The following is a 14994-nucleotide window of genomic DNA, read 5'->3' as shown; positions in this document are numbered from 1 at the left end:
ATTTATCCCGAGAACCATCACTCATCTTCTCATTAGGATCTGTTGGAAATCGCCACCGTTGATCGAGAGTTGTCGTTCACGCCACTCGTCAGTGAGTTTTCCACCTCTGTCACCACTCCTTTGGGCCGAAAAGGCTGCCACCAAGGCAACTATGGGCGCTGCACCTCTTCTTTTTTTTTCTTTCTTTGTTTTGACTGAGCACGACCGCTCCCACTAGTCGTCATCGGCCGCTCTCCGTTGCCACCACCAATGCCAGCTGCCGCCTTGCCTAACCCCCTTGGTCAGCCATCAGTCCACCTCCTTCTTACTCTATTTTGCTAAGAAGAAAGAATAGAAGAAAAGAAGAGGAGGAGAGAGAGGCCATCCTTCTCTTTCTCTCTCTTCTTTTTCTCTCATATCCCTATTTCTTTCTCTAAATAGACCCATGAATCTCAATACAGGGTATGTCCACCTGTTCTACGGACTTGAGTTAACCCCCACAAATAGGCCCTAAATTGCTTGGGTGCTCGACCAGCCTATCAAAATGACCACCATGGCTTTGTAGAGTGTTCCTAAAACCCACAATGATGAACCTTGTTCAATGACTTTGACCTTGATCGAGTTCGTGCCCCATGATTCATTGTTTGGAGCGCCCAAGCCTGACGCACTCGGAACCATCTAACGCTATCATTCAGCTAATTGTTCTTATCCCTTATTATTTTTAATTCCATTCAAATCTTTGAATAGAAATTAATTTTGCTTCTAATATTTTAAATAGATTTAGTTGATTCGCCTAGCAAAGTTTGACAATCTAAGGCGAAAAAGGTAAGTAGATTTTGCACTTCTTATTATTTTTTAAATTATCATATTTTTCATGCATATGATATTGCTAGCAAAGAGGCCAAGTTTTCTTAAAATTATGGATTAACATATGTATTACGAAAATCATGCTTTATTATGAAAAATAGTTTCATGAATATTTTTAATGAAAATAGTTTGTTTATGAAATATGAATCTAATCGTGTCATTTAGTATTTTTTATCTATTTATGCGTATATTTTAAGAAAAAGATATAAATATTTGAAAAGCTCTCAAATAGCTATGCATGAACCCCTAGACTTGGAAAAGATCGATACTCGAAGCTAGCATTCATACGAACACAGGTCCTGCCGGTGAGTATAAAGTTGGTATTCAAAATATGTATCTATATCGATTATGAACACATGCCCCATCGCGGGTATAAAGTGACCATAGCACTAATATCTGTAAGCAATATTTTGAACTATAATATACTAAACGACATAAGAATGATTTATGGATATATTTGCAATATGAACTTGGAACCATATTTATGAAATATTGATGATTTATGTATGCATGATTGACTTTATGATTTGATTTAATATATTATACTAGTAAGTGCTTTATTTTTGCCATAACTATTATTTTTCTTAAATAATGCACTAACATAGAAAAACTTATGCTTGACCTGGTAAGATTTAGTTATTGAGTTGTGTTGCTCACATATCTTTATTTTTATTTTTTTCTTTCTAGATGAATAGGGTTAGTAGGGATGAAGGATGGTCCAAGCTTAGGGTTCGCGCCAGCAAACTTAACAAATAATATTAGAACTTTAATTCTTTAGTTAGTCATAGATTTATAGCTTAGTAATTTTTTAAATATTAAGAATTATGGGTTTGGTAATTATGTTTGGATTTAGATGCTCTGAATCAGTGTTTACTTTGTAGATGATCAAATTGGACTTTTATTTATTATATTTTGTTTGAAATGGTTTGGAAGCTAAATAAAATGGTTGGCTTCATGTTATCATGGGTTGTACCCCTCGGTAGTATGGCTGTATTTTATCCCGAATTTGGGGCGCAACATTTAGGGTCAATAAATGGGCACATTCAAGTTTAGGCTGTCTGATTAACCAGATTTTAAAAACTAATAAGTAGAGATCATGCAAGAGGGTTTCATCTTTACCTCTAGTATCACATGTACAAATCTCCACACCCTATTTATCTAGTATGTAGGATTTTAGGTGTTGACGGGTAGTAGAAAGGATGGCGGGCAAAAGAATTCTAGTGCAGAACTATACGCTTAGAGATTGTTTGACCTAGGTGCTAATTGACAAACATGAATACATATCTTTGAAAAATATTACTTGACTTATACTGTGTAGAGGTCGAATGCTTCTCATATTTATTTAGAGGAGGATTCTTTGATAGTTTACATATCTTTTGGATCCATCTTTTGTAGATGTCAAACTCCATTCACTCTTACATGATCGCTGGCAGATGATGCATATCCTGCTCTCTATTAAGATTTCACATATTTAAGCGAAAAAGGTAATATTGCTACATACCAGATAGCAAGCTATGCGGCTAATCATACTAAAACTATATTTTGGAATTCTTCAGCACATCTTCCATCTCAAATTTTAAATATTTTATTTTCTAATTTTTATAAATGTACCTATACTCACATTATTTAATTTATTCGGCTTAACAAAAAAATTTGTTACTTGACTTACTCAAACCAATGCAAGAAAGTTACAAAATGATGCTTCCATATGTGGCCTCGATCAAGCTGCACAATCTCTCCTATAAGCACTACAGACAGTGGCGCATCCTTGGGAACCCTAGCATAGGCCACCAAAATCCAAAACCACGAAGACGGAAGGCAATCCTTCTGCAGGTGCGACTGAAGCCCATATTCTGAGTGGTAATCCATCATCAAGTGCAAATGGACAAGGCTGGAATGTTATCTGGGATCTGTATCAGAAGACAACCTTGCATGAAAAAAACTTTGCATGAGATCAATCTCCGGATTATAGAGCTAGAACTTCAACTGCATAATAAGCTTGAAGCTGAAAGGAAGGATAAAATTATTAGAGTTTCTTAAGATGGAAAAGGGGAGACCGGGGCTTGGACATCAATAAAACAATGTCAATCTGAAGGGGCTGCAAGAGACCGGGGCTTACAGCACTTCCGATGACATTGATGGGTCTTGTTTCAACAAATATACACCAAAATTCTGTGCACATGACAAGATCTGATAGAGAAAGGCGCTGGAGTTTCAGAAAGTATGGCTTTAAAACAAAAAATATCAAGCGATTTTTTTTGAGAAGAGATAGCAAGATAGCAGATGGTTTAGAAATAAATAAAAGAAGTCATGGAATAAAATTCAGGATGGAGTCTGTGAGAACCTATGTGGACGTGTGTTTAGTCTCACATCGATTATTTGTCATAAAAATTTTAGATATTTATACAGAATTAAGAAATTTAAAAAATATTATTTAGCTAATTTTTTGGGTTGAGGATTTGAGTTGTGAGAAATAGTATCACAGCACGGAGGAGTGCATGGTTCACTCAGTATTTTCTGGTCGAGATTTTGGGTACGGATTCAGCCCAAATCGGGGTGGTTGAGGATCCGAACCGGTCTGCCTGACCCGCTTACAGCTCTCCCCCATGCTCCGTTCCCATATTTTCCTCAAGTCCTCTTTGCTCCGAAGAGTGCTTTGAAGAGTGAGGGCTGCCTAGGGTATTTTCTAGGGTTTTCTTTTGAGAGCGATGGCCCTGACCAACTTCATCCTGACGGTGGTCGGCGTCAGCGCCGCCGTCCTCCTCCTCCGCAGCGACGTCAAGCAGTCCGCCACCATCTTCCGCCGCAACGTCCGCCAAATCCGCCAGTGGCTCGAGGAGGAATCCACCTCTGCCGCCAAGTAAAGCAAAATCCCTTTCTGCTTCGAATTCGAACTTTGCTTCCTTTCGTCGCATCAATTCGTAGCTGAGAATGTGTTTCGCTCTGAGATTTTAGTTAACCAAATGACTTAAAACTTAAATTTTATGCAATTCAAATTGGTTGCTACAATTGCTTCAGTCGTTCGAGAAATTAGTTGGATGGATTCGATTGCTTTCTTGAGATTATTATTAGTAATCTGTTAGTTATTGTCACAAATGTTTTATGGTTCATTTTAAAATTATTATTTTTTTAAATTTCGAAGTTGTGGAGTTGCTTTAATCGTTAGCTTTCTGATGGTAAGTGATTCAGTTTCTTCTCAAACTGCGTGGGTCAGTGATGCGCTTTCTTGAGCGACAGCTTTTCTTTATCTATCTTTGTTTTTCATAGAGTTAAATGTGGCAGCTTCCGATTAAGTGTTTTATTATAACAGTGGAACTATAATTCACAAATACTTTTCATCAATTTTATTTGGTTTTGTACATCCTTGTTACTATCAAGGGACATGTATTCATCAACTCCGATCATTTCTGTGTTTATTTTATTGATCACATCCAGATATTACACCCTTGATTACCATTGTTCCTGTCTTATTTTCTCTTGCAATAAAAGATTAAATCTTTCTTGTTTGATTGGTGGAAAATGAGCATCTGTATATATGCTAAAATTCATTTAAGTTTGTGGATGATGACCCAACAAAAAGAACATGTAAATAATTTTGAGCTTTTCATATTGTTGAAAATTTGTTGCATCAAAGGGCCATGGATAATTGCAATAGCTAGTAGGTTTAGTTTTAGTCTATTATGTTGTTTTGTTTTATTTTACTTAGTGATTTCAGGATGTTTAATCTATTTAATGAAGGGTTGAGTCTAAAAGATCTCTATTTAAGGGCTTAATAAGGCATGGTAGTGCAGTGGTATTGCTTCTGTTAATGTTCATAATCCTATATTGGGAACAGTAACCAGTTCCTTATATGGGTACATTAGGAAGTCTAAAAATCTGAGTCAGCGGCTTTTCTATTGCTAAATAGGGGTCTTGGATCTATGTAATGCAGTTCTGGAGATTGAATAAAGAAAAAGGATTTCTTCTTCTATGAAATTTTAGTTCCCTGCTCTCTGCTCCTCCTTCTCTTTTTCCTCATCCTCTACAATGTCCAGAATTCCTTTTTAAACCATAATAGTTCCTTCTAAACAAACTCTGTCCCCTCTTTTATTTTGACCTAACCCTAGGGCTGATCAGAATTTTAAAGAAGGTTGTGGTTCATGAGGATGTAGATTGTGAGACTATAATGGAAAAATTATATGTTTGGCGAGAAAAATTGTGTTCTTGCACATGTAATTGTTAAATCATTATTGATATTTATTTTTTTTTTTTGGCGAGTTAATTTTAAAACATTTCACCTTTTTTAGAATATTGATAATGCAAAGAAAAATCCTCTTTGTTAATGAATTTACAGCCCATAAGGTTTTTGATTAAGTAGGTAGAGATAATAATTGATGGGCAGCACCAGATTCTAGGTGAAGGAATCATTTATATTTTGTCATTGGATAACTCTATGGGTTTGAATCTTGTTACGATGTATTGGATTTTCGATCATTGTGTGTGAAGTTGTTACTTCTAGTTGCATGGCTGGGTGCCTAGGGTTTGCTAAGGAACATTTTGTTTCCAGTCTTTAATGCTTAATTACTATAAAAAGAACATCAAGTTGCAAATTTGTAGAGTCATGCAATTTCTTAACAAGAAATGTGTTCCATAAAAAATACTCCAAAATCAACTAAGGTAAGTAGTTCCATATGTATATGCAAACATGTTTGTATATCTCTAAAGGAATAGTGTTTATATCCAAAAGAAAGGGGAAAATAAATGAAAGGAAGTAGATTTACAAAAGGAACTTTCATTTGACCCAAGTGGGTATGTTTTAGGTGCATGGCTATGTAGGAGACTTCCATGCTTGCTTATCCATTTACCATGCTCCAGCATTGGGCACATCAACCAACTTGCACCAGCCATCCTCTGCACAGATTTCTAAATGCTAATTAATGGAAGATAAGCTGCTTCACATGAGAAATCTGGTGTGGAATTTGCATTTAAGGCTTGTTTGGTCTGGTTTCTAGGTTGACCACCACTAATACCATAATCTAGAACTATACTACCTTCCTTGTTTACCACTATCAATAATTGGAAATTTAGAAGGAGATGGCTCCATGTATGACCTTCACCAAGTCTATCTTCAATTCAAAATGACCAGATTCCCTCTTTAATCTCCCCAACTTCAACATTCTCTCTCTCTTTTTTTCCTCCACTTGTTGCACTCTCTCCCATAAGTCATATGCCCCTTCATTTCTCAATGTCAAGGAGAAACCCTAGCATGACCACCAAAAAATCTAAAACCAAGAAGATAGAAGCAATCCTTCTATAAATGTGGCTGAGGACTGCCTTCCTGCTGGCTGTCCTTCGTATGGCGCGAATAGGTAAGGCTTAGATGGTTCTCAAGATTTCCATCAGAAAGAAACCTTGCACGAGTTTCATCTCCAGGATGTGGATCTTTGTGAGAGGTGTCAAAAGTTGCTGTTGGAATTGAGGAAGACTATGTTCTTCAGAAAAGAGTTCAGGGAGGCTGTGGTGCAGAGAGTAAACCAGCTCCTGCGTGAGTCATCTACTAGAGGCTCACCTACCACAAACAGCGTTACTTATGTTGCTGCTGACCCTCCAGCTGTGAAGGTGGAAAGGTTAGATTGCATGGTTTAGCTTCATATCCCGATTGCTATTTTGGTTATTGTTGTTATCTTTTTTCAAAATTCTGTTGAAGTAGTGGTTTGATTAACAATCTTTTGCTTTATTTTTAACTTTGTTATAAATGATATTGGAAAGTGAATGAAAGTTATGATTTATGGATGTATAGAATCGTTTTGCCTGGTGTGCTGTTCTTTAGGGCTCTTTATTTTCTCTTTTGTTTTCCCCTTCGTTTTAAAACATTGAGAGAAGAGCTTTACCTTGCTGTTTGCAGGTAAAGTGAAGCATGCCACATGAGATGTGGAGTATAACCAACAGCCTTAATGAACCACAGCACCCTGAAATAAACCACATCCCTTAATAGCTAGTATCTCAGGGCATGGTGATTCACTGAGGCTTTCAGGTTATGCTCTCTGTCTCACACTGCATTCATCATCACTACTTATGAACACAGTGCCAACAAAATTAAATACATTTGTAAAAGAATTTTAACATGGAGCAAATATCCTTAGATTTTTTATCTTGGCCGAACATATCGACAATAAGACGATTTTGCTTGCAACCAGATTTTTGTGCCTTCATGGGCAAACTGCAAGGTTGGGCCTTCATCACCATCCTTTCCTTCATAGGCCAAGCAGTTGGTAGAGAGTGGTCCAATAAAAACTGAACAGCCTATTTAGGGCACATCCAAGGCACCTAACCCTATCACTGCTGCCCACAGTAAATTTCAAGCTGTATCAACTATTTATTAAGAATAAGAAAGAAAAGAGCGAATTAAATGCCATACTCAGGTACTAACATATGCTAGTTGATGTGCTTACATGCCTCCATGATAATTAAGTTCTTAGAGTGTCGTGAAATATACTATAAGTTTCTATCCCATTATTACTAGTTAGTACATGTTGGGAGAGCTAAGTTATAAAATAATTGACATGAACATTATCACCGTATGGTCATCAGCCCATCATTTTTCTTTTTTATTATTTCTTTGAAAACCATCATAAATTATCATGAGAAAGTTCTGTATGCCAGAAAGAAATCCTTTGCACTGAAATTCCGACTTATTTCCTCTTTGAGTGTGCCCTTAGTTTAATCATTATAAGCACTCTATCTAGTTCCTTTAAACTTATATGTGCATCTGCTGTTGATATGTGATATTTATTTGTTGATATTAAAGCTCAGTTCGAATATTTAAGTTGTTGTTCTTAGTGGCATAAGCTTCTAAGATGCATGGCGCAAACTGATGCGAGATGCTAATATAAGTTCTGCAAAATAGAAATTTTTGAATGGTCCAATTATAGAACTAAAAATTGTGCTGCTGCTTTTAATATTAACAGGTATCAAATAAGCAAAGCTACGAGTAAGTATATTGAAAATAACGTCAACAAGGGTATAATGGAGAGTAATAGAAAAAGGTTAAGGTGATTCTGTTCACACTGCCACTGGAACACTCCAGTAAGGGGCAGAGTGCATCATTGAGCCACCAAGCATTAAAGGTCCGTTCTTGACAATGTTTATCTCATTTGTGAGAATGTAGGGGACAAGGAGCATGGTCATATCATTGACATCACAAAGAATCTGTATATCGATGTTCTGGCTTCGCTGCAAAACAAGAATCACGTTCCATTCCGGACAGAATTAGATGTAAAGGATTACAATCTTTGGAAATAATTACAAGTTGCATGACATGATGGTGGAAATGGGTATGCTTTGCAAGATGTCAAACTTGTGTATAGTGATGTGGGGAAAATTTGATATATAGACTCAAACAACTATTCAACTAAGAGGGCGTTGGGTAATAGTAGATTAGGAGAAGTTTCTACCATTAGATTAAGAGGATATTGCTCAAGCAGTTGATTGTTCTTTGACAAAATGGCATGATACTTTAGCTGTGCAGAGAATGGCTCAGCAAGCACTATCAATTCATGTATCAAATTGATGAGGATTATAACTAAAGTCTCATGCTTTACAAGAAATCTTAGATCCAATGTACATAGTGAGATGAAATGATATCATCCTTTTTTCTTCAGTTTTTTAGGTTGCATTAATTTATTAGATGCACTTACCACTTAATTTTTGTTCCCCCATCCAGCATGTGGAAAGTCCTACTCGTAATAATTTCTTTTGGAAAGGAATAAGTATCATTTTCTAGTACCTCACATGAATAATAAGCTTGACGTGATGCTGGGTTTTACTGTTCCCTTGAAGATGAGCTTGAGGAGCAGCTATAGCTATAACTGACCTAAAAATGACTGAGAAGTGTTTTTAGAGACTTAAGGTAAGTTACTTGGTCATGCCCTTCAGACTGTGATTTGGCCAGCGTTTCAAGTCATGGCTTGGGTAATATGTTCTTCTATGATCTTCTTGTTCTTAGGTTTTATTGAGAGTTCACTTCAAGTTACAGACTTAAAAATTTAGGAACTCCTAGTGTTTTGTTTTTGCATCTTTGTTTATTTGTTTTCTTTCTGTTCCAAATTTGAAAGATGTGGCAATTAGTGCTTCTAAAAAGAAGAGCGAAGATGATTTAAACACTTATATGCTAGTGAGTAAGGTGATTTAGACAGCATATAATATCTTATGTGCATGAATTACTCCTAATTTCATAAAAAACAACATGCAGTTGCCTACTTTGATAGCAAGTTGAATGTTAAGAGTATCATACCCATCAAGTTGGAACTTTATGCGTTGATTCAAGCTTTACATTACTGATTAAGGGTGCAAGCCCACTTTGGGAACCTTCTCAAGTAATTTTTTAAGTGCATATTTCTGGTGCTTACAATCCATTCCAGGACATATTCTTTGATATTTTTTTGGGGGAAAATGAAACGTGTATCAACATAAGTTGTTCTGTTATGTGGGCTTCTGCGAAAACATTTTTTATGACCCTAACTGATGTGCCAAAAATGCCCAAGCATTAGAGGTGCATTAGATTTAGGTCTTAACCAGGTACTCAACAAACTACCACACTTCACAGCTGATGTTCTTGGGAGCCCACTTTGTGGCAGGTTTTGCTCTAGTCTAGTTAGCTCTTTCCATGTGATGGTTTTCACTCTAGGACAACCAAATGGCCTTTCCTTATGGTGGCTGTAATCTAGTCGGTTGGTAGCCTGTTCCACAAGTGGCCTTACTCATTGCCCAACCCCTCCCCTGGCCCTTTCCACAGATTGCCCCTTAGTGACTTGAACTCCAAACGTGGGCCTGGCTCTAATACTGAATCCTATGCCTAAGGTTTGGCCATCTCAATACTGGATCCTGTACTGCACCATTCTATTATAGTATCAGTATGCCCCATATGGTATTCGGTTCAGCGTACCGAGTGTCAGTACCCCCTCGTACCGCGTATTGGTTCAGTAACGGTATGGTATGGTCAATACGCACCGTTACCGACCGGTACGGCCAGTATGCGCCATCAGCGACCGGTATAGCAAACCTTGCTTATGACTTTAATAAATACTCAGACAATGCATAGATGTTAGAGGTGAGTTTGGCTTGATGTTAACCATGCATGTAACAACATTACTTCTATGTTCACAAGATCCTTGTGGATGCAAGAAAAAATATGAAAGATGTACTGAAAAAGTATGTAACCCTTGATTGAAGGAATGGTAAAGTAGGATGTATATGCTTCCCTATTGTTGGGAGAAGGTTTCTCTATTATGGCTTTTGTCATTTACGCACCTCACATTCGTACTACTCTGTTTAGATACTTAGACCTGTTAGAACATGCTGAGGGGGTTGAAGAGGCTAAAAGCGGCCTACGTTCTTAAGTAACATCCATAGTTTCTGTAGAAGAAAACCTGTATTATAAGTTGTCAATGGTGGCAGGTTCAATATTTGCTTTATGCATTATACAGGGATCACCATAAAGTTAATATTATAGTCAGATTTTTTAGTTGCACCAACTTGTTAAAAGTTATGATTTAGTCACTTTCAGGGTGTTAGAATAGTTATCTTCGCATGTTTCTATCCTTTCTAGATTCCAAGCAGAAATCGTGTTTCTGTCTAGGTTCCATTATGTAATTGGAGCGACAACAGACAGGCTTTTTAATCTTTTGCCTCTGACTACTTTCTTAGTTACATTTGTGGATCTCTACCGATTGTGTCAGCGGTCTCATGGCTGAGTTTCTGAAATTTCTGATGACTTTGTCTTTCTTTGGGAAATCATGTTTGTAGTTGCATGCTTTTGATGTGGGGAATGATTGTGTAGAAGCCAAACTGTCTCATCAGTTTGAGCCAGCACAACTTTAAACTTGCAGAATTCATGGGAACCCACCATTGCATGTAATATAACTTAGTAAACGTTTCTTCTGTTTTGTCTGATATTAGTTGATATGACAAGGAAGGAAAGTTAGCAATTTCTACCTTCAATTAAGTCCAGTTGATGTTATGGATGTGTGTAAGTGGCTATCTGCTAATGCATTTGTATTTTTCTCTTGATGTCTTGGTCCTGGAAGAACTCCTCATAGTTCTGAGGAAGGTAAGGAACAGTGATACCCTCATCTTTCCTTGAATCCTGATAATGACTTTTGTGCTTTCGGTTTTCAATGTTCAATTGTGAGGACATGTTTCTATCATCCCAAAAAAAAAATTGAGAGTACATGGTTGATCTTCCACTTCTAGACATGTTAGAACATGTTGCATCTACTTGCCCATCATATTATGTAATGTAGGTTCTAAGTTTAGCAAATTCTAATGGACATTAGTTATCTTTTCTTAAAATGCCCTTATTTTTCACAGGTCTGCGGAGCGAACAGCTCCCAAAGAATTGGATTCGCAAGCTCCGAAGAAAGACATTCCCAAGGAAGAGAAGCATTAGAATATCATGTAATCTTCATAGGTTTATAGACAAGGATCAAACAAATAGCATGCACAAATTGTTTGTGAATTGTGATAAGAATAGTTGTAGGTTTTTGATCAAAAGATTGATATACAAAAACTAGAATCACTTGTTTTCTGAGGGTTTTGGCAATCATGCTTTGTTCACTTGAACATGTGAAATTTTCATGAGGTGCAGGTTTGTTAATGTTATGTGGACTGTGCATAGAGCTGTTGATGCCCAACTTATATAATGTTTGGATGGATACGATGTTGAAAACCAATTTGAGAATGTTGAAAACTGAAATACATAGTTCTCAGTTACAAAATATTTGCTAATGAATTTCGGTCTCAGATGTTTGTATATTTCAAATCATTTGGATTTCGGGGGTTCGCAGGCATCATGCGGTGAACTACCTATTTTTCAGGTGCAGCTACTTAGGAGTGTTCAATATCTGTACAACTGGCCAAGGAAATTTCTCTGGTATTTTGAAACTGCAAGAAAAATTTTGGTGGATAAACCATCCAATTTGTTCTCACGAGCGACTGACCTATTCAAAACCGTGCAAACTTGATGATTTAGTTCAATGCAATGACAAATGATGGGAAAGTGGTTAACCCAATGGTTGCACAACTTCTTGTATACTTAGCCGTAGCTTGATGCACTTTCTTATTTCAGGCGCTTATAATAATCCGGATAAAATTGGTTATCTGAAATAATCTTTAATGATTTGCTTCCTATTCTTAATCTGCTGTGGCTTTTTTTAAAAAAATTAATCAGGGAGTGTTATTTAGAAAACCAGGAGAGAGGATGGCATTTAGGAATCAAGGGATCAACCAGGGAGAAGCAGATCCCTTAGGAAAAACAAAATGCACACGATAATTTGATCAATTATGGTTGGTGTCTGTTCTCTTCTTTTCTTGGAAAAGATATGTCATGTTTTTCTTTTTAAATACAGAATTTAAAATTGAAGCAACACAAATGTTATTGTGAACCTCCATGGATACAGGAATTTAACAGCATATTTTTTGACTCAAATCAAATAAGCAAAGTGAAGTAAACCTTTTTTTTTCGTAAAATTATAACTACAGGGATACCAAGTGTTCATTCGGCACTTTTCCTAAGGAAGAAAAAAAAAACAAAATTGAAAAGAGAAAACGAAACAAATCAAAATTGAAAAGAACAAGACCAAAAACAAAATTGAAAAGAGAAAACGAAACAAATCAAAATAAACGCAAAAAGGAGTTTCCATTGCCGGGATTTGAACCCGGGTCGCCTGGGTGAAAGCCAGGTATCCTAACCGGACTAGACGACAATGGATTTGTGAAAGAGGGTTGCTTATAATATATAATACGAACGGCACCGAAAGGAACAAGCAAGAGTCACGGCACCGAGTATCTCATCATTATCTCCTACCCTATGGATGGTTTAAACTGGGCTGAGAAGTCTGGGGGTTAAGTGAGGTTAACAATATTGAATCCCAACTTCATGTTGTTGGTTGATAGATGCTAACGCTGCACCATCAAGTGTACAGCTTAAGCTCCATGTTTCTTTCTTTCTTTCTTTTTTTTTTTCTTTTTCAAAGATCAACTTCAATTCCATGATTACGTATTTAGGCACTAGATCCTGTTCTATGATGATTCAAGCTGAAATTGAAAATATTTTGATGAATGAGTTCCCTTTTGTGAAAGTAATAATTTTGTTCCATCCCTTTGCGTAGAATATTTTAGCTCAAGAGAACTTGAATAGCCAGGTGCAGATCCTGTTCGTTCGATCCTGTACAGATTCAACGAAAATTTTCTCTATATCATATTATATCTTATATCGGTTCAGTAACCCCACCAACCTTAAGGCCTGTTTGGATAAATTCTCCTCTAAACTAATTCAAAGAGAGACGTTGCCGAAGGAAAGAAGAAACTCCAACCTTGATGGAACCATCAATATATGATCCTAAAAAAATAAGGCATGTTAGGGGTGTAAAGGGGGGCTACAAACCTTTAGTCCCATACTGCTTGAGTAGTGGAAATAGTTGTGCTTATAAAGGATGTTTATCTCCTTTCTCTCGCAAGGCGCCTTTTGGACAAAGCTGTGAGGAGTATCTCTTGTCCTGAAAAGGCGGAGGGGCCTCCCCAAAGCGGACAATACTTCGTGATAGGACGCAACTCATTTTCCTGCTCTAACAAGACAATATTTTCGATTTTAAAAGGTGATTTATAATAGTACTTCTATTTTTTAGGATCCTTCTCAGCTTAATCCATCCAATAATAGAAATTCTCGTTCTCCTACCATTTATTCTCCACTCATCACCTTCTATATTAGGTTAACCCCACGGATAACCTAAGTGAGCAGCTAAGCAAGATAAAAATTTAGAGTAATTTGCACTTGGGTTGTAATTCGCTCACCTCCTGTCTTTGGCCAAAACTCTTCTTACGCACAAAAATTAGTGGTGCAAATCTTGTCTAGTGCAAGAGAGCTTCATATAAGGGCAATGGCGTACGTGAGACATGAAACTCACAAACAACTTGCCAAGCTCTTGTTGTAAAGATCTAAAGTATTCTCTTTAGTTACGAGCTTTGAAGGGCAATATATTGAGACATAACTAGGTCATAGCTAATAAGTGAGAAACCAAGTTCTTAAAAAACTGACCGACATAGTAAGACGAGGACTAACATGGTTATACGCATTAATTTATTGGGGTTAAAATCCTATATGGGATGGTTAAATATAGATTGAAGAATATCGATCATTATATATATTAGAGAAGAGGTGTCAATTTATATATCAATTTAAATAAGTCAAGATAATTAAGATATATTATATATTATACTGGCGGGTGCTTGATATTTGATATGCCAACAATTGTTAATTTGGTTGGTTGGCACTAATCTTCCTTGAGAGAGGTCTAGGATCTAAGCCATAGTAGTAACCTATTACCATCATATTGCTCAAAGTCAGAGTTTGATGTTTCTCTAATCAATATCTTAATATATGCTACTAATTTAACTCATGTATCATTGCAACTTCCATGGAGAAAGTGCCTGCAATTTTTATACGAACAACTAGAAATCGGCACATGTTTGGCCTCTTCAAAGTGCCTTATTAAATCCTTCTCCAAGCTTGAAGAAATAAAAGAGGAGAGGGCCTAAAGGTTGCGTGTCCACGCGATGCCGTTCCTCGTCGTGTTCATGAGAACGGCAGCCACGCGCGCGTGGCCCGAGAGACAGCGACGGGCGAAGTTTATGACAGCACGGGCGCGAGTGAGCAATGGATGGCCGCGTGAAACAAGGAGTCACGGAGCGCCAGTCTTGGTCGCTTGTCGCCAGTCGCCAAGTGAGGTTTGGTAACTCGACAATCGTACCCACTTTGTGACACCAGTTTGTCGAATCTACCCATGAAAACTTTATATCCAATACTGCATGCATCGTACCATCGTGCACGCCGCCAATCATAGTCACTCATTCCTATAAGCCTATTTATCAAACACTCGTCCGCAAGCACTGCTACACAAATGAAATTATTAGTATATAAGGCTGTAAATATAGGGTGGATTGATCTAACTCCATTTAAAGAACTCAGGGCTCGGTTGGATTCTAAAATTAGACTCGAATCTAAATTTACTAAATTCTGATCTGACTCATTTAATTTTTAGAGCATTTTGCGTTTTCTAACTTACAACCTGACCCGATCCGAACTCGATACACTGTTAGGGCCCGTAGGAGCGC

At 37.2% G+C, this 14994-nt stretch overlaps 1 protein-coding gene and 1 non-coding gene across 2 annotated transcripts; one reads left to right on the top strand and one right to left on the bottom strand.

Moving 5' to 3' along the window:
* The first annotated feature begins 3409 nt into the window (after window positions 1-3409).
* Window positions 3410-11600, top strand: LOC103712301. The gene is made up of 2 exons (XM_008798783.3): window positions 3410-3706; window positions 11194-11600. Exons 1-2 carry the CDS (start codon window positions 3555-3557, stop codon window positions 11270-11272), a joined length of 231 nt encoding a protein of 76 aa, XP_008797005.1. The 5' UTR covers window positions 3410-3554; the 3' UTR covers window positions 11273-11600.
* A 918-nt stretch (window positions 11601-12518) lies between these two features.
* On the bottom strand, window positions 12519-12592 carry TRNAE-UUC. Its single transcript has one exon. It is a non-coding gene; the product is annotated as a tRNA-Glu (tRNA).
* Window positions 12593-14994: the final 2402 nt, after the last annotated feature.

Source organism: Phoenix dactylifera, unplaced genomic scaffold (assembly GCF_009389715.1).
Source record: "Phoenix dactylifera cultivar Barhee BC4 unplaced genomic scaffold, palm_55x_up_171113_PBpolish2nd_filt_p 000007F, whole genome shotgun sequence".
In the NCBI taxonomy this organism is placed as follows: Eukaryota; Viridiplantae; Streptophyta; class Magnoliopsida; order Arecales; family Arecaceae; genus Phoenix; species Phoenix dactylifera.
The sequence above is the reverse complement of the archived record's forward strand: the minus strand, read 5'-3'. Positions and strand labels throughout refer to the sequence as shown.

Excerpts from the sequence above, each read along its gene's own strand:
- LOC103712301 (XM_008798783.3), top strand. The coding sequence starts at position 3,555 with ATGGCCCTGACCAACTTCATCCTGACGGTGGTCGGCGTCAGCGCCGCC. Across the intron at positions 3,707-11,193 it reads GAATCCACCTCTGCCGCCAA|GTCTGCGGAGCGAACAGCTC; the intron begins GTAAAGCAAAAT and ends TATTTTTCACAG.